Source organism: Pongo pygmaeus, chromosome 3, assembly GCF_028885625.2.
Source record: "Pongo pygmaeus isolate AG05252 chromosome 3, NHGRI_mPonPyg2-v2.0_pri, whole genome shotgun sequence".
In the NCBI taxonomy this organism is placed as follows: Eukaryota; Metazoa; Chordata; class Mammalia; order Primates; family Hominidae; genus Pongo; species Pongo pygmaeus.
The window spans coordinates 159156114-159178861 of NC_072376.2; the positions used below are offsets into that span (position 1 = coordinate 159156114).

Genomic DNA, 22748 nt, shown 5'->3' on the forward strand with positions numbered 1-22748 from the left:
GTTTCTTCTTCATTGTTGAGCATATGGTCGGTGGTCAAAAGGAGTGTGTTGAATGAATGAACTTGTATTTTTCCAGATTCTGTCACAAAGTTATTGTGCAGACTATCACTCCATTTTTACTACATTTGTTAATTAGAAAAAAAATAGTAATAATTAAAAAACCCAAACAAACTTACTAGAAAGAGTTTTCCTTTTAAAGTAAAATTTAAATATAGGACTCTTTTCATCTTGCTATCACTGCGGTAATATAAATGAAGCAAATTAATTTTAATGCTCCCAGGTACTGATTCTGTGTCACCATGGTTGACAGGATTCAACTAGACTTTATGAGATGGCATTTGACTTTATGGAAGTGAACACTATGCACGCATTTACAATTTTACAGGGACTTTAAGCTGTCATGCTGAAAAATGTTTATAAAACATTAATCAAAAAATGCCTCTTTAATACAATGCATTGTCTGAAAGATGTTAGAAGGCACATATTGTAAATGGATTCTTTTTCTGACTAAAGTAATTTCCACCAAAAGCATTTCCCCATTGCTCTACAAGTACACTGTGTGGATAGATAAAGAGCACTTTCTCAGCACATTACTACCTGATCCAAACACTTGGGAAATCACTAATGTACAGCATGCCATATTTCCATGTCACACATGACACATTTGTCTAAAATTATCCAACAGAGTTTGACACTGCAGCATATTCCATAAGCAGAGCTTTCAACTGACATCTGCCAAGTAGGAACTTCAAGTAAGAGCTTTCTTCTTCTAACAAGCAAGTAAGGATTTTCTTTTATCCTATACCCAGGATGGAAAGGATAAAACAATATGTACAAGAACAAGTTTTTTTTCTATTTTAAATATGTTTATTTCATGTTCTCTGAATTAAAAAATTCCCTTTGTATCAGTGTTCAAGCTTCAATAATAACTACTTTCTATTGGATGGACAGTTTTTTATTTTTCCTTGAGAAACAGACATTTTTCTTCTTAGATTAAATATGGACTTTTATTTAACTTCCACTGAAGGCTGCTCTATTATTCACAATATAAAATGATCTACTTTACATTGTTGTTCAGAGTTTACTTGTGTAGGTGTACTATGTTCCTACCATTCATTCATTAACAAAATACTTTTTGGGCCTCTGCTATATGTGAGTTACTGGTCTAGGTGGTAGGGATATCAGGAGAATGACCCAGACAAGGTGTCTACTTTCTTGGGTGCTGCCTTCTCATAGCATTTGTCCTGACCATGTTGGCTTTCCACAATTAGAGGGGTGAGTGCCAGCCCCTCACAACTCCTACTGCAACTGCAACTCCTACAGCCCCTGCAACTCCTACTGTCACTAGCTTACCTACTTTCTACAACCCAAAGTTTGAGGATCATCTTTGACAAATTCTATTTGTCCTTCCACCTCTAGATTAAGTTACCAAATTCTGTAGATTTTTTTCCTCATTTACCAGTCCCTTTTCCCCTCAGTTTTCACTGCCATCTTCCTAATTCAGCTTCTCATAAAATTAAGCCAAGATTATACTTACAGCCTTCTGACATAACTCCTTGTCTTCAGACTCTTCCCTCATCAATCCTACAAATCACAGCCAGATTAATCTTCCCCAAATCCACATTCATTAAAGCCAATACCCCGCTCAAGAACTCCAATGACTTTCCAGCATCCATTCATCAAATCCTCTACTTATTCTACTTCAGTAAAAAACAATCACTACTACCACTATTTTGTAAGCACTACTGGATGCTAAGTGCTCTGCCTGCATCATCTCCTTTAAGCCTTACAACAGCTCTAGGAAGTAGGTGGTAATTTTCCCATTAAAAGATGAGGAAACTGAGGTTTAGAGCAGTTAAGTACCTTGCCTAATGGCCTACTCTGGTATGCAGTGCAGGCAGAATTGGACCCCAGTGTGTTTACTTTTAATCTCCAAGCTGTGTTAACTCCATTAAACCAAACTTTCACTTGACAATTGCTGTCACTGGCTCAGGGCTGGCACTTTTTAATCTTTGTTAAAATTGAGCCCTGCATTTTTCTCCGTATACCTAAATCCTTTGGGGTCACCAAGGCTCAGTTTTATATTTTCCTCCATGATGAAGGTGGCTTTCCTATTGATTTCTTCATTTTTTTTGAAGAATGAAGGCACTCGTTCTAGATGCACCACATAATTTAGCCTTTGGTGATGTTGCCATTATTTTCTTTTGTGTAGGGTTTGATTTTTCCTGAACATAGGCAAAATACTATATTTTAATTTTAATTTCCTGCAACATTTAGGCACAGGGCTGGTGCTCAATACATAAATAATTGGTTATTTATGAATAGGTGCTAAAGTAATGTTTCCTACATTGAAAAAGATAGGATTTAGAACAAATACTAGTTGCTTCACTAGACTTAAAAGACAATGCATTCACATACTGCTCTGGGAGAGGATTATATTTCACAGGGCAAAAATAGATTTGATATGGCAGGAAGGAAAGAAACTGGACTGACTAAGGAACACAAAATTCAAAATGAGTACTGAAGTATGGAGTAAGCAAGAAAATATATTGAAAAACACATGTTGTGTCTTTTGAAGTCTAATATTACATTTACTTTCCCACTTAGCACAAAATAGTATACTCCAATCACCTGGATCATTTCTTGTCTTTCAAGATTCATTTGCCTGAATTTACATGACCTGTTTTCCATTTAAATGCTTTCTCTGACTTTTCACTGGGTTTTGGAGAGAGCTGCTGGCAAATCTGGAATCCAGTTGCTTCTCTCTTCAGTTGTCATGGTGATTTCTCACTTTTGTTTAGTTTGTTCTTAGTTAGAAACATCCATAAGTTTACCATCCAAATGTCCTAACACTGTTATTTGAATTCTATTTCTTCCTCCTTAGTGAATCTTTCTGAAAAGCTCATGTATGCCTTTAAAATTCATTGGTATAGATGGTCCCTTTAAGCATAGTGCAATCCAGGAGGGAAGTTGCTATTGAGGAACACAGCCACTCTTCAGACATCACCAAATACCAATCTCTTTGCCCCTACCCACCACACATGCCCATGCACATGGACACATACACACGCATGCATGCACACACATACACACAGACTTTCTCTTCAGAGACAAAATAGTCACAGAAAGTCAAACTCACAGCCACTGATTTATCTCAAATAACTAAACAAAGGGGCAATTATACATTTTTTAGAGTATGAAATGATGCCTTGATAAGGTAAAACAAGGGCTTTGGAATTTGGTTAGAAAAGGCTTTCAGTTAGGACTATCCTAAAGCAAGCTAATTTCTAGTAATAATAGTTGTGTTTCAAGCAGGGATTTATCATTGATCATATCCAGTAATGTGCCTGAGGCTGAACAGTGTAGCAGTTAAGAAGCTTGGCGCAGAAGCTGGAGAGCCCTGGGTTTGGATCTCATGTCCACCATTTACCACCTGTGTGACCTTGGTTGGGCAAGTTATTATTTAACCTGTTTTTACATGAATGAAATATACCTACTTTGTCAGTTTTTGGATTTTTAAAAAATAAAGAATAAAATAATATAAAATGTCTGGTATACACCAAGTGTTCATCCATTATGTGCCAGGCACTCTTCTAGGTGCAGTGAATACACCAAAATTCCTGGCCCTCATGGGAGCTTACATTCTTACTCATTTAATAGGGAGACAAGACAGACTGTACCATACCAAAGTTAGGCAAAGAGCAATTCCACCCAATACCAAGATCATTACACAGGGCAGTGGAAAAATGCAGCACTGTCGTATGAAAAAAGATGTTAGATAAAATGAATTCAGTGAGCAGTTCAGTCATTTTAATTTTCTCTCCCTTTTAGAGGGTGTCAAAAGAAAGGCCACCTCCTTACAGGGTGGTGGGTATGACTTGCCTGTGAGATCAGTCTGGTGCTGCTCCTACACTAGCCTACAATGTGGCTTTTTGGATCAGGCAGGTTTAGTCTGCACAGCCCCCAGAATTCCATTCTGTTCATAATCTGTCTATTCTAGGACTTTCTCCAAACCCATTCTGGAACCTTCCAAAGGCTGGCAACTCAACTTTCTGCAGAGTCCCCCAGGAAGGGGTAAAAGATCACAGATCATGTGACCTGCTCTCATTGCACCCATCTAAGTGATTGGTCTTTTGCTCAAATTCTCCATGGTATTTTAATATGCAGATTGTGCTGCCTTACCCTTGCCAGTGATTTATGTTTCACTTGCTTCCCTGTTTTTGTGTGTGTCATTCCATTTTTAACTAAAAACTGCCGAATTCTTTGGTAGGACCCCAGCACAAGCATCAGAGCCTCTATGTTGCTTTATGAGACACATAAGAGAATATTTTTATCCTTTTTATACAAAGAATCATATCCAAAATGAGGTGTGGCTAAATGATACATACAAATTGGAGCTCTTTAATGATTTTCTCAGTGTCCTAGGGTTGGGTTCACCGAATCTACTTAGATTTCGGATTTCCAAATTGCTAAATAGAAAGCCAACAGCAGCGCCTCTGGGATGTCTGACAAACCCCCTTTGCTAGAGCTCTGGCAGAAAAACAGGACAATCTTGCACCAGTTTATCAGATATGTACCAATGGAATTTTAGTTTCCAACCTCTGAAGCCTGAAAAGTGTCTTAGGGTGATCTCTGTGGGTGGCATATGAGGGAAAGGAACATGTTGAAATCCACACAGGATGTATCAGCCAAACATGCTGCACAAACTGGACCCAAACCTTCTCTTTGCTACTGACTAGGAAACTGCTTTCCGGTCGAGCCTTCCTATTGCTCTCCTGCCCCGCTTCCTGCCTACAATTAAAAAGACTGGAAGCTCAAACTTCTTTTCTGGTGTAGTCAGGAGCTATTTGGCTATGCTAAGTAGATGTTTATGTAAAACTTTCTTAAGAGACTTGGCCTTCCCTCATATTTCAAAACCAGAATTCAAAAATATTCCTCTATCCAAAAAGAGGAATCAGGCCTGGAAAAGGAGGAAAATTTACAAAGATAGGTCATAAACTTGATGTCTAAGGCCATCATTAAAAGAAAGGAACAATCTTTCCAGTAATCTAAGACCTTTAGAAAAAAGAGACCATTATTCATGTTCTAGTTTTCCAGCAGTCACACCTTACACAGGACGTCGGAAGCTGTTATCCAGAGTTCACAGATATTTTGGGTTTTCACTTATTATTGGTAAGGCAGAATATTGATTGTAGCCATTACTTACACAGCGTTTACTATGTGCCAGGCACTGTTCTGAGAGTGTAGAGCATCAGCTCATCCACTCCTCACATCCATGATGAGTGAAACTACCATTGTTGTCCTCACTTTTCAGAGAAGGAAACTGAGGCAGCAGGTAAGTAGAAATTTGCTCAAAGCCACACACAGCATCAGGACACAGCTGGTGTGTGAATACAGACAGACTGGCTCTAGAGTCTGTGCTCCTCTGCATGCTACGTGCCTGAAATACCTGAAAAGAATTTGTCAGGGTACTTAGGAACCCTAAAAAAGGGGTGAAAGGGGTGCTTTTTAATAAGATAGAATAATGGATGGTAAAATATAAGGAAAATAACAGTTACACAAGAAAAATCTGAAAGCAAGAGAGATACACCTTTCAATAAAGGTGCTTATTACTTGGCAGGCTTTGAATGAAGGTTGGTTGATTACCATTTTTAGGAAATTAGGAAAATTAAAAATTGTGTTTTAGTCTTCAACTACCCAGGCTGTAACCCCATCACTTTGCTGAAAGTTTTATGTAAATAAAGATGCAAGAAAAGACCAAAATGAGCAGCTGGTGTTGCTTCTGTTTTGAAACAGGTATGCTCTGATTGGAAAAGATGTTTAATGAATGGCCTAAGCCGACTCACCAGATGCTGACAATGAAAGATTTAACTCTACCAATTGAAGGTTTCTGCCTCAGAAGATCAGGTACACCCTCACCTGTCTGACAGCATTGTAGGAGTAATTAGCAAACAGGGAATTCAAGAATGAATTAAAGAACTGAGCCATGAAGTCTTTGTTCAAATACTGGCTGTGTCTTCCAGGAGGGGTCACCATGTTTATGGAGACAAACTTAGCAGGAAGCAGTGAGATTACTTTTTCCTTTTCTAGGCTGTGAATGAAGAGTTGTTTAGTCTTCTAAAGAGACAATCTGGCTAATGTTCATACTCACAGGATGTGAAAACATCAAAAATAGAATGAGAATTTCATATGACAAAAATAATGCAAGATCAAAAGAATATATTTAACATAGTCACCAACACAGAACTGGCCTCTTCTGACTGGCTCTGGAACTGTTGTCCAATTTTACAGAGTTTTTTAGATGTATTTTTATATGAATGAAGAAAAACACTTGAACCTATTGAGTCTGATGCAAAACAAAGCCGGATGGTGTGACATGAGCTTTCATTGACTCTGCCACTGCCCCACAACCTAGATGTAGTTTTCCCTAAAAGGTTGCATTGATAGTTTCATCTTTAGACATTGGAACTTTCAGAAGACTTCCAAATATTAGTTAAAAAGTAAATGTGAGTAGGCTGTGACCCAAATGCACAGTAACGATTTTTAATATACATTTTGTTTGGTTTTGTCAACATGACCTTTAATTACCTTCCAGCGGTAATTTTCCTTTTCATGGTACTGTGTTTATGTTGAACAGAAGCCTCAGAAGAGATTTCTTCTGACATAAAAGAATGAGGCAGTTTTGATTTGGGGATTAAAAACCAGACTTATTTGTTCTTAGATCCATGTCTCTTAAAAAGGTTGACTCAGGTTTCTGTGGTTTATCTAACCTAGATGATGTCCTGATAATCTACTCTTGGCCTTTATTTATTCTCAATAATTATAAACATTTGGCAGTTAGGACCTCATTTAGAAGACTTCTAGGCAGAAGAAATTTAAAAAACCCTGGAAGTCACTTCTGAAAATAATTGTGTTTTTCTATTCTCCTCTGTTTTCTCTTCTGAATATTTAACATATCTAATTATGGCACAACTAATTCTGGTGTTCAGAATTGGTACACAAATGGTCAGTTTTGGTAATCAATGGGTAGGTATAACCCATCTCGCATTCTTTTTGGAACCTAGTAGAACATAAATGCATACAGAGTAAACGAGTCTAAATGCAGTGGTTCTTAGCTTCTGCCACACATTAGAATCACCTGGGTGGCTTCTAAAACCTATGCTGCCTGGGCCTATCCTGACAGACTGAGTTAACAGGTGTTGGGGAGGGTCCTGACATCACTAGTACGGCACAGCTCCCAGGTGATTCTAATGTGAGCCAGGTTAAAGAGCCAGGTCTGGTATTGCGGTGGAGTTAGAGAACTCTGGAGGCAGACAATTCAGCCATGGTGCACTGGCTCTGCTATGTATGCGAACTGGGGTGAGTTATTTGACCTCTCTGGGGCTTGGTTTTCTAGTTTGGACAATGAGAGCAATCATAGCTATTGTGCAGGGCTATTGTAAAGATTACATGCATTAATAAGGCAAATTAAGTGCCTAATGCAGTGCCTAGCACATAGGAGATACCAAATAACTGCCAGACTCTTCTTCTAATACTTCAAAGTGTCTTCACATCTACTTTCTGATTTAATGTTCACTTCAACCTTGTGGGATAGGAGAAGAATACGGGCTTGCAAGTTTGGGGGCCATAGGTCTGGCTGATTTAGACTTTCGTATCATTTCATTATTAAAATAATTCCATATCCTCTCTGTCCTCTGGAGAATCTCAGGTTCTCAGTCTGTGGAGCTCTTTTCTGTATCTACACATTCCCTTAGCGATCTCATCCAATCTGATAGTCTAAAATGACATCCATAGGCTGCAAACTTCAGCCTGGATCAGGATTCCAGACTCCACTGGATGTCAAAAAGACATATCAAACTTCACATGTGCAAATCCAAACTCTTGATCTGTTCCCACATGACTTTCAACCGCTAACATCTGCTCCTCTGCAGTCTTCCCTAAGCCAGTAAATGGATCCTTACAACCCTCAGGCCAAACATCTTGAATTCCTTTCTTTTACCTACATATCCAATTCACCAGCAATTACTATTAGTTCCGTGTTCAAAATGTATCTCAAATCCAAAGCTTCTCAACTCTTCCACCCCTATTACCTTTGACCAAACCACCCTAAACTCTTGTCTGGATAAAAGCCTCTCTCTTGTGTCTTCCTTTCTCACTGCCGCACCTTCCCACCAAACCCCAGTCTACTTTTAACAGAACAACCATAGGGATCCTTTCAAAGTAGAAGTGAGATCTTGTCCCTCATCAATTCAAAACCCCCAATGGCTTCCCCTCTCATTCTGAGTAAGAGGCAAGTCCCTACAATGGCCAATAAGGCCTAACACAATATTACTGGCCCCTCTCCCATTACCATTCCCCGGTCTCCTGTCTCTCACTCATTCTGCTCCCAAGGTGAGCTTCCTCCTCCTTCCTCCAACATGCCAAGCGCACTGCTGCCTCAGGTCTTTGTCTTCACTGTTCCTTCTCGTTGGAATCTCCTTCCCCGAAATATCCACAGGCTTGCTCCCTATTTCCTTCAGGTATTTTGACCCAATGTGCCCTTTAAGGCTGAAACTTTCTCATCTCCACCCTGGCATTCCTTATTCTCCTTTCTGGTTTTCTTTTTCTCCATTGCTTACCATCATCTGATGTGCTGTATATTCAAGTGTCTGCTTATTCCCACTAGAAATTTTGGAAGCTAGATGAGGGCAAGAACTTTTTTGGTGTTTTGTTCACTGCTGTCCCCCTACAGCCTAGAGCAGGGCACATAGGAAGTACCAAATAAACACTTGCTGAATGAATGAATGGATGATGTAGATTACGTTTTAAAAGCATCTTTTCATTGGCACTGTACAGAACAAACTTGTAGCAAAGGCAGCCCTAGGAAGTGTCACAGCTGCAATTTCATTAACATGCTCAGCTTCGGTACAGATGACATTCCAAATCAGCTGGCTTCCTGGGGCCCAGGAATCTTTTGAGTTGTGTCCAATTTTATATCTCCTCCTGCCCCCAGGGTAACTTGTCAAAAACCTACTGGGTACCCAATAGCTTGAAAAAGTGGGTAGCTAACTTTAATTTCTGGCTGGAGTTGTTTGGATGGGGCTGTAAATGGGGACATACAAGGGGAAACTGTTACCCTTGCTTTGCAGCTGTAGGCTCATGTATTCTTTACTGTAAAGAAGCATGGAGCGGGCTGTCATTAAAGACACTCAACCTGGTTTATAGTGTCTGGTTCAATTAAGAGAACTTCTGGGAAGAGACATGGCCAAATAAATGATTGGAGAGATGCAACTCTGAAAGGACAATTGTTTTTTATCGATCTCTGTTTGCAAGTTGAAATTGAGAGATATAAACTTCAAGTGGATGGGCTCTCCTGGGTGAGAGTCTTCACTTCAAACGCAGTAAATGAGTGTTGTTTTGTGATGCACATTTTAGTACTGCTAGAGGCAAACTTTCTAAATAATAATAATAATGATAATAAACAAATCCCTCTGCAACTGACAGCGAGTGCACAGATGAACAGGGATTTCCAGGAAACAGGCCGTTCTGGTCTTCTGGATGTGGCAGTCTTCATCAGAAGGGACAAGCTCCAGAACAACAGAAAGTGTGCCCCTCATTTCTTTGGAATTCCCCTTTCAGGAGCACTGAGGGCATGTGAGTTGATTTTTAATGGGTAAAATTAATCTCTTTAGAGCTATCTCTATTATAAGGTATTTTTTAGTTTGAAATTAATACGAAACTATGGAATTAAAAGCTTCTAATGATAAGAGCTGTCATTAGGAAACACAGTGACAAGGATTCAATATACTGTGAGGTGCCACTGTACAATATGTGGGATTTTTCATGTCTCCTTGCCATTGAGCTGTAGGTGACAACTGCAGGTAGAGCTTAGCTAGAATGAAGCTGACACATGCAAGCACTTGGCCCCTCTTGTTCCTGCTCCAACACTCAGGCTGAGCGAGCAGCAGATAGCTAACACGCCACTCATAGGTACTTCTAGAGGGCTGGGTGGTGTGATGGAAAGGACGTGGGCTTTGAAATTAGAGACCTGAGTTTAAATCCTCACTGTACCACCCACCAGCTATATAAGCAGATGATCTTACCCTAACCCCCCTCAGTTTCCACATCTGACTCAAATGAGGTTAAAATAACTATCTCGAAGGGTGGTTAGAGGTTTCAAGTGAGACAGTGTATGGGAAGTACCTAGTATAGTACCTGGCATAGAGTAAGCATCCCCAAAATGATAGCTATTAGGGTTATTACTGTTGCTGTTGTTATTATTATTATAAGAAGTAGCATTATGAAATAGTATTATGGGGCTCAAATTTAGCAGTCTACCAGGACTGGCCAGGGAGGGGCTTGTCACTGAGATCATTCAAGATGAGGTGTGCAGCACTTCTAAAACACTGCAGATAGTGATGCTGTGGACTGCCCTGGGAACTGAAACTCCCTCCTGCTGCCAAACTCCCACTGGCCTCATCTGTTTACAAGCCCTGTATTCTTGGTAAGGGCTCATGATCATATTTGGTCTACTGCCCCTTTCAGAGCACTGACTTCTGGGAAGCAGAAGCAGCGATTCCATCTCTTGTTCTTTCTTTAAAAAAAATCTTTCTACAGTAATAATTGTGTTGTAAGAGTTTTTAAAAAAATCACTTTCATAAAGGGATTTATATAAGGATAACTTTCAAATGGCATTCTGAATTTATTTTAAATATGCTTCAGTTTTGCCCTCAGCTTGCCAGGAAGACATGATCTTAAAGAAAGCAAGCCCCTTTCTGGAGGGAGTGCTAGGTGTTTTGGGCACTAAATGGGTGGTTCTCTTTTGCTCAGATTATACTTTTTTTTGTTTGTTTGTTTGTTTGTTTGTTTTTTGAGACGGAGTTTCACTCTGTCACCCAGGCTGGAGTGCAGTGGCATGATCTTGGCTCACTGAACCTCCACCTCCTGGGTTCAAGCAATTCTCTTGCCTCAGCTTCCCAAGTAGCTGGGATTACAGGTGCCTGCCACCACGCCTGGCTAACTTTTGTATTTTTAGTAGAGACAGGGTTTCACTATGTTGGCCAGGATGGTCTCAATCTCTTCACCTCAGGTGATCTGCCAGCCTCAGCCTCCCAAAGTTCTGGGATTACAGGCATGAGCCACTGCGCCTGGCCTAGATTATACCTTATATTAATAAAATACTGGCATACTTTTACATCCAAATACTGTCGTTTAACCAGATTAATACAAATGAAACTCAAAAGGACATTTGAAGTTAGGCAAAATATGGTAACCCCAGCTACAAATTAGAAAAACTGGAGCCAGGTTTTTATCCTTCTTAGACAGGACCACAATATCGTATATTGAAACCATGGAATGAGGAAGAAGGTGATTCCTGGAAATTAGGGTCCGGGCCTACTGCATTTTTTTTAAATGATTGCTTATTATTATATAATACTTAGTAGTATGTCATAAGCAGTTATGTCATAAGGATATTCTTTTGGCTGATGATGGAATATAAAGTATTTAAAAGTGGGGTACACTGTGGCCAGGCTAAAGTAAGAGAAAAAACAACCAACCACCCAGAGTTGACTGAAACTGGTTCCTACCATCATCAAAATGCACCTACACAAAACCTGACTGAATATTCTGCTAGATCAAAGTTTCCCTAAGAATCTCGGTGCATGAGCTAGCACATCTGAAACCTGAGAGGTGACTCTAGATGTCAATAATGAGTGGCTTTCAAACTTTAATGTGCATGATACCCTCTTTTGAAATGTGTTACATGTGTCAGACATCAGGGTTTTATCCTTAAAATTCAGAATCAGTAGGCTTGAGCAAATCTGTTTTTTTTTTTTTTAATTTTTATTTCTTTTAAGAAACAATGTGCTATAATCTTGAGGATCACTCTTTGAGAAATGCTGGTCTATGGTGTCCATCCAAAGGGCTCAAGATTCTAAAGCTACATACTTAAACCCTTCAAAATCAGAATTATTGAATAGTAGAGCTAGAAGAGCCCCAGAGATCATCTAGTCTGAACTTTTCATAGCCAGTGGACCAGAGGGTTGAGATGTTTCACAGCACAGGGCGCTTTCTGCAGAACTCTCACTACAGCTTAGCATGGTGGCTAATAGCTAGGCCTGGGCTTGATTTCTGGCTCTGCCACTTGGGATCATGTGACTTGCGCAAGTTATGGATCACTTGGGAACTTCCCTTATCTAGTGTGACTGTGGAAGTCATGTGAGCTGGTGCCCACAAAGTACCTACGGGAAATGACCTACACCAAGCTGGTCACGTATAAGTTCTGGATTCTTTCCAGCAGATAAGGTATAAGCAGGAGATAAGGTATTCCAGCAGATAAGGCCAAAGGAAGTTTAAGGTAGGTGAAGCTTGGCTGTACTACTATAATTTTGCCAGCAGGTTTTAATGAAAGTAAGTTGTTGCCCCCATAGAAGCTTTTCTTATTTTTTTTTTTAAACTCAACATATACTAGTAGTTCAACACAAAAATACTTTATGCAACCTACCCTATAAAATGGCAGTCTCAGCTTGGACCTTTTAGGTGCTCTCAGAGCACCTTGTATGAGAGGGTCCCTCAAAGCTATGTAATGACATTCCAGAGCAGAATTTGGTGATCTTCCAGTCAGGTTCAGGAAACCACAGATCTTCCCAACAGTAGCTGGACACAGAATGAGGTAGGGATCACTCCAGCACATCCCTGATGGTTTCATATGCAGACTATGGGATTTGCTAGATTCTTATAGCAAGTGGGAAGTCTCTCTCAAACTTTTAGGCAGTCCACATATCAATGAGAACCCATTTATTACATTTATCATGCAAAGTAACAAGTCAGTAATTTCACCAATCCAAATAATGAATTTCTGAATTCATTATGCTAATTAGTAAGGTCTCTGGTTGATAGAGATATAACAAAAGTATTTGTTGTAGCTGCCTCTGGAGTGAGTATTTCCTTTCTGATGAAGTTGTGGCTGAACACTACAGTGAGAATTTTCTATTAGAGCAATTGGCTGTTCCTGGCACTGAAGTCTAAACTAACAAGTACATACATAATTACCACACTGTCCACAGAGAAGTATTTTAAAGTAAACTACTTTATGTAACTAGCACTTAGCACAATGTTTACCTATTAAATGCCCAATTAATGTTTGCTGCTATTATTACTATTGAAAATGTGTTGAGTAAATCAAAAAAGGTATAAAAACTGTTACATAAGCTGAATAAAATAATAATCTAAATAAAAGTAATCTTACATTATGCAAATTAAGAATCATTTTAAATCTTAATTTAGCTCTGCTTCCTACATGGTATCAGAAATTTGGGTTAAAGTTCAGTGAAGGCCTGGTGCAGTGGCTCATACCTGTAATCCCAGTGCTTTGAGAGACTGAGGTGGGAGGATCACTTGAGGCCAGGAATTTAAGATCAGCCTGGGCAACATAACGAGGCCCCTGTCTCTACAAAAAAATTTCTAAAAATTAGCCAGGCATGGTGGCTTAGGCCTGTAGTCCTAGCTACTCAGGAGACTGAGGTAGGAGGATGGTCGGAGTCCAGGAGTTGGAGGCTGCAGTGAGATATGATCATGCCACTGCACTCCAGCCTGAGTGAGAGTGAGACTCCATCTAAAAAAAAAAAAAAAATCCACTGAAAAAGGGACAGCAGAAGCCAAAGCCTACGTGGTGACTATTTGAGGAAGAAGGTAAAACCTTCTCGCTGAGCAAGCTCTAAAGCAATCTTTTTTAGACCTTGGATTATGACCCATTAGTGAGCTGCAAAAGCAATTCTGGATCACATTGTAAAATATATTTCTAAATGTAGATTGTAGTTAAAAACATTTGACGTGGAGGAAGAAGAGGAGGAATAGAGCATGAGAGTACCAGGCCAAACATCTGGCATATCATTAAGATGAATGATACTTGAGGGTCAAGCTGGAGATCTTTCAGAGAAGCTTTAATATCTTTAATTTCATACCTGCTGTCTAGAATCCTGGGGACTTTTCTAAATTTTGATTACATAGTCTAGATATGCTAGCAATGATTTTCAGATACCATATTCAGAATAAAAAATCCAAACCAAAAATAGTTCAAAAATCTCTAAAGAATATTATTGTATCACTTTGTTTGAGAACTTCCATTTCTCTCTTTCTTTATATGGATCAGAAAATAATAGCACAAAATGACAGACACTCCCTCACTTTTCTTTAGCCTGGTGGTAAAAATCTACTAGGTCCATAATTTTAGCAGCATCTTTAAGAATCTGTCAAATGGCAAAGACTCCCAAACTGCCTTTCCTCACAGAACTGTAACTCTGAAGGAAATTGCATGACAGAAATACATTTATGGCTACACTCCAAAGATAGTCTTCTATTTTCTGTCGTTCCTCTGGATTTCTATTTCAACTTTAATGGGTTACTGTGAAACAGCAATGTGGCTTTTAGTTTGCAAGAATGGAGTGCAGACAGTGTTGCCTCATGAAAGGTAAGGCTGGCTCACTAGATCTACTTTAAATAGAATATAACTTTTTATTAATAATAAAGAAAATGTAAGAAATGAGTATCAGTTTATGACTGGGCCACATGGAGATATATGTTTATGGGAGCAATTACATTTGTTAAGTATTTTAGAACTGTCTTATAACCAGCAGTGTAATCAGAAATAATTTTCTTTTTAAACAATTAATAAAACAATTCAAACCCATGCCAAGATCAAACATTTATAATACTTGGATCCAGTAAAGCAATTTTTGGTCTTCAAAGTGTTTTCATATCCTATAATCCAATGCAGTTCTGGAAGTTAGGAGGCCTGGAATATAGTTTCTGGGATATGATCTGGGATAAGTTTAAAGATTTTTTTTCTATGCTTTCATTTATTTGTATGCACAATAAGGCAACAATTACTGACTTGCTAATATTCAAGATTGTTTAGGTAACATTATATTACAAGGTTAAGAGCTTTAACCTTTTAGACCAATTGTAGAGTAGTTTTATTAAGATAAGATTCTTTATGTACCAAGTAGAATAGGCTTTGTGTGAAAATAATACCAGAAATGCAAACTTTTGTATTTCAAATCAATTTCCTCTTGACAAAATGACTCAAATGTTATTAAATGAGATTTTTAGCCCAAGTTGTAGGTAATTCTTTACCATTCCTAAGAAACTTCCAATCAAATGGAAAACAAGATCCTTTTAAGATTGTGTTTCTCCTAAGACAGTTTGGAGGGTCTGAAGGTATTTTTTAACCTCTTTAGGAAGAAGCTATAGACATATTTCCTTTCCTGTAATATGTTAACATTATTTATATAACTATTCCTTTCAAGAACTTATTTCCTTTGCACGCATAATAGGGAAACTTGTTATTTCATAGAACAGAAATATCAGTCACAGACTCACAGAAACTTAATACTGGAAGGAATCTCAAGTGTCATTTTGTCCATCTTCTCATTGTATGGATGAGGAAATGAGGCCTATGGCAATTAAGTGATTTGTTCCAGCTTTTGCTGAGAGAAGTGGAACAGGAATCCAGACTAGAATCAGGGATGTGCTCTTTATCCTATGTCTACCAGAAAGCTATATTCTTTTAGCTTAATGCACAGGTTCTTGTCATAGTTCAGCTGTGTAACTGCAACTAGACCCATAATTAAGTACATATAAACAATGTAAGAAATAGTTTCCTTGATTTGCCTTTGTACACAACTGTCTGTAAATGGCAAGATATACAGTGGACTTTTAATAAGCATTGATGATGATACTCTAATATTTAATTAGCATTCATTCAATTCAGAAGTACTTTTGGAAATAAGAAATTTGGAGTCTTGCCATTGACTGCTAATAGTCAGCTGACATACTCTGAGGTTATGTGCTTTCAGTTTGCTGTTTAAAAACATTAAAAACTAACACAAACATGCTTAACTTAAGGACCTCAAATGTCCTGAAACATTTGCTTGCTAAGTGTTGTGAGAACATTTTCTGCATATATTGGAACTCTAGATAAGCAAAGTGATTTGAATACTCAAAAGAAAAAGATAAATAAGATGAAAGTAAAATGCCAATTCCACAGGATATCCTGGATCTAATTTCTTTCTTGATGAGATCTATTGACTGACTGTGCACTAAGCCATTATTAACTAGGATACAAGCTGTTCTTCAATCTCTGCTATGTAAAATATCTTTTCATTATTACATAAAAATTGCCATCAAACTAGAGAAGAATTTGGGAGAGTTCATGGCTTTTATGGCAACCCACAGCAAGTGATGCTGTCTTGACAAAATATAAAATTACCTCCAACCCTGAGCTGAAACTATAGGAGAGTAGCAAACAAGCCCTGTAGTACTGTTTTAGATGAAGCACAGTGATAGCTCTGCACTTCCTTCAGGCCTCCTCTTTCTTCCTGAATGAACTCCAGGGAATGGCATCTTGTCAGGCTTTCCAGATGGATTATGTGAAGCCATAGCTCAATGTCATTTTCAATAGGAAGCCTCATAATTAAAGGTCAAATAGTCACTTCATCTGCAATCAATCAATAGAAAAAGTACTAATACGAAGAACTAATCAATCAATGGCAAATGCACTAATAAAAGCAATGAATCAAATTCAGCGTGTGTAGATGCAAGTACAAGGAAGAGATCGAGATAGGGCAAAAGCAAGAACAATAAAATAAATCGAAGGTGTATATAAGGGAATACTCAGAAAGCTTCTCAAGCAAGAGTTTTCATCTTTGGTTTATTAGTTACTGGTTGCCTCTTGGCCTGCAATGATTTATTCTTAAATACAAATACTAGATATAATAATGAATGGTATTTTATATTTCACTTAATGTATTCTGTGTGAGATGTTAAAGATGTGTATACACATATATACACATATATATAAAATCAGAAGAAATACTATGATAGTGATTGCAAAGGGAAAGATGCATTTTTAAAGTGCCAAATAGGTATATTATAATCTGTTATATTTCATCTTTGTGTCAGCAGTGAGAGAAAATATAACTCTAACTGATATTACCTAAAATTTCCCCTTGCTTTCTGGACTATGAAGTCCTCATACTTCTTGTGATGTTCTTGCATTTCCATGCAGGGATGTTGATATTTTGGAGGCTGTGTGTGTATGGGATCAAGCGGTATGTGAGAAATCTCTATACCTTCCACTCAATTTTGCTGTGAGCCTTAAACTGCTTTAAAAAAATAAAGTTTATTAAAAATAAAAACAAACAAAAAAGAATTTCCATTAGGACTATTATCAGCCTATATATCAGGTCACTGTCATGGCCTATCCTCTGTAGCAGAAATGTCAGGTCACCAGTAGATCCATGCATTGGATCTTGTGAAAATGGATACAGTAAATTTATAGTGCTTAACAAGAACATTCTAGCATTAGCATCTAAACATCCCTTGCTGTATGGGGAAATAGTGGTGATCTGTCTGAGATAAGGGAAACAGCAAAGAGGGCATTTTCATAAATACTGTGTAAGAGACTGTAAGACAGAAGCCAAATACGATCAAGGGATGACAGAATATTGGAGTTGGAAGTAAAATTACCTAATTTTAGAACCAAGGAAACTGAGGCCCAGGAAAGTATCAGTGGAAGAGCCAGGACGAGTATTTAGGTCTTATAATTCCAAGACAGCCTATGTCTATCATGTTATGAAAGTAGCTAAAGATTACATAGATATTACACTAGTACAGCATCTTATTGGAGGATCTATTTCATGGTAGAACACTGCAAAAGCAAACAGAAATCCAATTTAACCCAACCCTTTTTAGCAAAACAACTACTTCATAGCACCTATCTGTTTGCCTGAAAATTAGCTTTTGGAGAGTATAAAGGACAGAAAAATATGACTTTAGGATTAAGAAAAATAAAAAGACAAAAAACCCTGAATGGGTAGATATTCTGCTTATAGAAAAGCACACTGATCACACTGCTGTGTGCTTCTTGGGTATGCGTTTTACTCTTTGTTCAGCACAACCAGCTCTAGCACAGAACAGAGAAACAGAGAAAACCCTTTTCGGTTTTCCTGACAAAAGCAAGTCCTTAAAAGTATCCCAGAACTTAAAGTAAAATAAAAAAAAAAAAAAAGAAAAATAAGAACAATCTTCAAAATAGAAAAAAAAAAAAAAGTGGGTCAGGTTTGCAAGCCCATTGCAGAAATGTGGGAATGTATTTGGTGCAGCCATGGTTCAGCCTATGCTCTAAGGATACAGGCGCATTCCATCCCTGCACTCTGTGTATCTGAGGAGTCTGGCAGCATCTGCCTCTGGACTCACTAACTTTATAAAAGTCCCTCTGGTTTTAGAAGACCTGAGACACCAGACAGTACATGACAATAACACACATGGGAAAGAAGTGTAAGATGATTTCCTTGAGGTCAACAACTAAAACACACTTGTTACATGAAAATCTACAAGACAGGGGTCAGTAGACTAGAAACTTGGGAGTGGTAACATAGTTGTAACTAACATAGTTATTAGTAATCAATAAGAATAGCTACACCTTATAGAATACTCACCAAGTGCCAGGCAGCACAGCAAGCTATTAGATGGGCTCTCTCATGTAGTCCACAGCAATCTATTTACAGTATGATTATTGCACACATCTTGTCATTTATTGACTACCTATTATCTACCAAGTGCTGTGCCAAGTACTTAACAAATTTAAACTTTAATCTTTACAACAGCCTTACAAAATGAGTGTTATTCTGCCCGTTCCACAGATGAAAAGGTTAAGGTTCAGGGAAGTTAACTGATTTGTCTAAGGTCACAAAATTAGGATTGGAATATGGTTTCTAAGACTGTTTCAACTTCAATTTAATGATGATTATAGCTACACAAATACAAAAATAGAGCAGTGCATAGACTATATATATTTTATATATATATATATAATATATATATTATTCAAATAAGCTGAAGCTCTCCATAACAACTGCTCCTAAGGGTTTGTCCAATTTCTAAATCATTTTCCAAACTTTGTAAGACTGACAGTAGACTATCAGACAAATATGTTTGGGATTAATAAAAACATTATGAAATGTCTTCATTTTCTAGTTCACAGACTGAATTTCCTTAACATAAGCAGACTAAGAACATTGTAATGATTCTTCATTCTCTTAAGTGACTCGTGCTAAAATGTAGAGAAATTTTTAATATGAGTTTTTGCCATAACATGCTCACCACCCCAAGGAGTTTGTGACTGATGTATATTTCAATAAAGCTTCTGATTACTTAATGACTTTTAATGACTAAAAACATAGATTCCGGATGTCTAACAGGTTATTGGGATAATGCCACTAATTGGATAAAGCTAAGTAGAAAATAGCACTTTTCTTCTTAATCCATTTTTTGTCCATTAAATAAATACTTATTTCACTTTTAGTGCTAATCTGATTGAGTTAATGATAACTATATTGTTTCTTTATAGAAATAACACTCAGAAATAAGCATCAAACTAAAGTCAATATCAAATTAGAGTAATAACATTATTCCCACCTTGCTCTGAGCTGCTGGAAAATAAGTTAGTCTTTTCCAGGGACAACTCTAGGGTCTGCCAAAGCAATGTTTTTGCCAATTCCCTATTTAGAAGTAGTTTCCACGGCATCTCTACCCCTGCTCTAATGTTAACATTCTACATTGGTAATCCTGTATGAGAATTGAAAATATGATTGTAAATTAAGCTAAGTTTTCCAGTGTTAATTTTGGCCCACAGAGATTTGTTCAATCAAATAACAGAATTTCAAAGCAATGACCCACCCTCACTTTGCTACTGTTCCTTATCTAACAGTGTGGACAACACCCCATTCCATTTAATTTGAAGAGTTCTTTGAATTTCAAAATCATAAGATGTAACTATATGAGGGAAATAGGTGGTTTTTAACTCTGTGAATCACTTACCCAATGTAAGGGATTTGTGTGTAGAACAGAAAATGATAGCCACTGTGTCTGCTGGTGTGAAACCCGAATTATTCCTAGGGGCAAAAAAAGATTTTGACAAATACTTTTATAAAAAGCCAATTTAACATATTCAAAATCAAATGTAGTACCTACCTTTATGTTAACATCCCTTTGATCAATCCTGGTGACAGTAGTAATTCTACACCCAAATGTACAGAAGTGTCTGGATTTCTTTTTAGAGAACCACTTCTGAGTCATTTATCCATGAAAAGGAGAACAGCTGTAAAAATGTGTGGTGGAGGTCGCCTAAGATCACGTATATAATCAGCCCCTGGAGCAGGACTGATTATAAAAATAATGCAACAAGGAACTCTAAGTCTCTAGGTTACTACTTGAAATTTATCCAGTGGCTTGAAAGGATTAATGTATCTCTAAAAATGCTTTTTTCAAGGAGCAACACATCCTTTTGGTAGCAAACACCACTTAAGAAATACAGGGTATGAACAAAGATTTAACATCATATATTTTAGTAAAAACAAATTATCATTTTTTGAGCAGTATCATGTATAGGTACTTCTCTAATGTCTTTACATGTAAAAGCAACAACCTCAAAAGGCAAGTGATGTAATGTTCCTATTTACAGATGAGAAAACTGAGGCACACAGAAGTGTATAACATACTCAGGGCCCATGGTAGTAAGTGACAGAGCCAGGATTCAAATAGAGTCTAGTTCCTAGGCCTGTGTTCTTAATTACTATATTCTACTATTGTTATATACTATGTTAAACATTTAAAAAAACTCACTGAGTCAAAACTAATTAAATGTTGTGGGGAGTCAGTACTGGGAATTAGATGTCATAATCAGATTTCCTGTTTTAGATAATAAGGGTTTAGAAAGCCAAAAAAGTTAAAAATGTCATTGTTATGATTGTGCCCTTATATTTTAGACACTATTCTTTTGTGGAGTCAGGATATCAGGATTTGACTATATAGAGTCTATTCATTCCCTGCTCTGAACTCTGACAGAAGAGTTAGCAAATGGAAAAATGTTCTAGAAACTGACTCCATGTATACAGTTGCAGATATAACAATGTACCTGATTTTTAAGGCTCCCTAATGAAAGAGACCCAATCATTTCCCTTAGTAATCTCATCCCCATGCACTACTTTTGCTGGGAGAAAACTCTTCCCTAAATAGATCCCACATCCTGTTTTTCTTGTTGTATACCCACAGGAGGAGAGAAGAGTCCCCTCAACTCCCCGCCGGTTCCCCCATCACCCCACCCTGCTTCCTCATCCCCTGTGCCTGTGTCAAGAGAATATTTAAAATGGCCTTCGGTCTCTCTTCTGAAAAGGCATGCATGTTTCTGCTTCCTAACCAGTCGTACTTCTAAGCTCTTTCTTGATAACTTTCAAACTGAATTTTTGGCGTCTCACTTCAGTTGAGGATTCAAGACTGGCTTAATTGTTTCTACATTTTATTCTCATATTGATATTGTAATACCATTCTTGTTTTTTAAACATTGCACTACATGGCTTTCATATTTCTTCATCCCTTTATTCCTCACAGTAGGCCTAATGGGGAAGGAGTTCCATAAGTTTCCGTAAATGCATGGGCTGAGAGATGAAAGCACTACAGATAGACATGAGAAAGAGGAGAGGAGAGAGAAATAGAGTGCTTTCGGCTGAAAGAGAAGGATCACCTCTAGCTTGGCAGGGAAAGTAGAAGATGATGATAGAGCACAAATAACCTTCTGGGAAAAAATAACAATTGAGCTGAGCCTTAAAGAATAGATTTAGATATGTGCAGATGTGTGTTTTAGATAGGGGACAGTGAGACTGCAGTACAGGAGTGTAGGGGGCAGTTGGCAAAGAACAGATTCTTCAGGCTGACTTGTGTGCAGGGACACTGGCTTATGATCAGGAGTATGAAGTTGATATGATGGGATAAGGGGAACTGCTGAAGGACTTGGGACAGTAAAATGACATGAGTAGATCCATTCTTAAGGAGAAGTGATCACACAGCATGGTGTAAGACTGAAGATGGTGAGGCTGGGCAGGAAGCAGGGAGCTCTAAGGGCCTAAAGAATCAGAGTGAAGACAGCAGATGGTGGAAAGAGACATGGAGATAGGATGAAAAGAATTTCTGTTAACTTCTGTGCAATAGTACCTCCCAACAGCTCAAGAGTGCAGGCTTTTGGAGCAAACACACCTGATTTTAATTCCAGGCCACCCTTTTTCTCACATGTAGAATGAGTATAAGACCGTCTGACTCTTAGGATCAATTGTGGGGATAAATGCCAATGCTTGTTAAGAATGTGGCACAATGTAAATGTCGAACACAAGCCAAGAGATATTATTATTATTGCTTTGAGAGAGAAGGAAGAATCAAAGAGAAATTAGAAATTTTGAGCATATGGAACCAAGAGGAGCATTAAGGAAACAGAATTAAAGAGGAGGCTCAGTGAGCCTTGGGAAGGAGGCCAAGGAGTTGATGCTGATGTATACTGGATTTGTAGTGGTGAGGACTGAATTTGTAGTGGTAAAAAGGACTGTGTCTGCAGTGGTGAGAGGGACTGAGTTTGGAGTGGTAAGAAAGACTGTGTTTAGGGTGGCGAAAAGGACTGAGTTTGGAGTGGTGAGAAGGACTGAACTTGGAGAGGTGAGAAGGACTGAACTTGGAGTGGTGAGAAGGACTAAACTTGGAGTGGTGAGAAGGATTGAGTTTGAAGTGGTGAGAAGGACTGTGTTTGGAGTGGTGAGAAGGACTGTGTTTGGAGTGGTGAGAAGGACTGAGTTTATTGTGGTGAGAAGGACTGAGTTTGGAGTGGTGAGAAGGACTGAGTTTGGAGTAGTGAGAAGGACTGAGTTTGGAGTGGTGAGAAGGAC

General features: G+C 38.2%; 1 protein-coding gene across 4 annotated transcripts in view; it reads right to left on the minus strand.

Annotated features, from left to right (window-relative positions):
- The window catches only part of SLC10A7 (solute carrier family 10 member 7), a 268404-nt gene that overhangs the window by 9589 nt on the left and 236067 nt on the right, over positions 1–22748 (minus strand). For all 4 annotated transcript variants that reach the window (XM_054486373.2, XM_054486371.2, XM_054486374.2 and 1 more), the window contains one exon: positions 19861–19934. In XM_054486373.2, coding sequence (XP_054342348.1) covers positions 19861–19934 — 74 coding nt within the window. The remainder of the gene's footprint in view (positions 1–19860; positions 19935–22748) is intronic.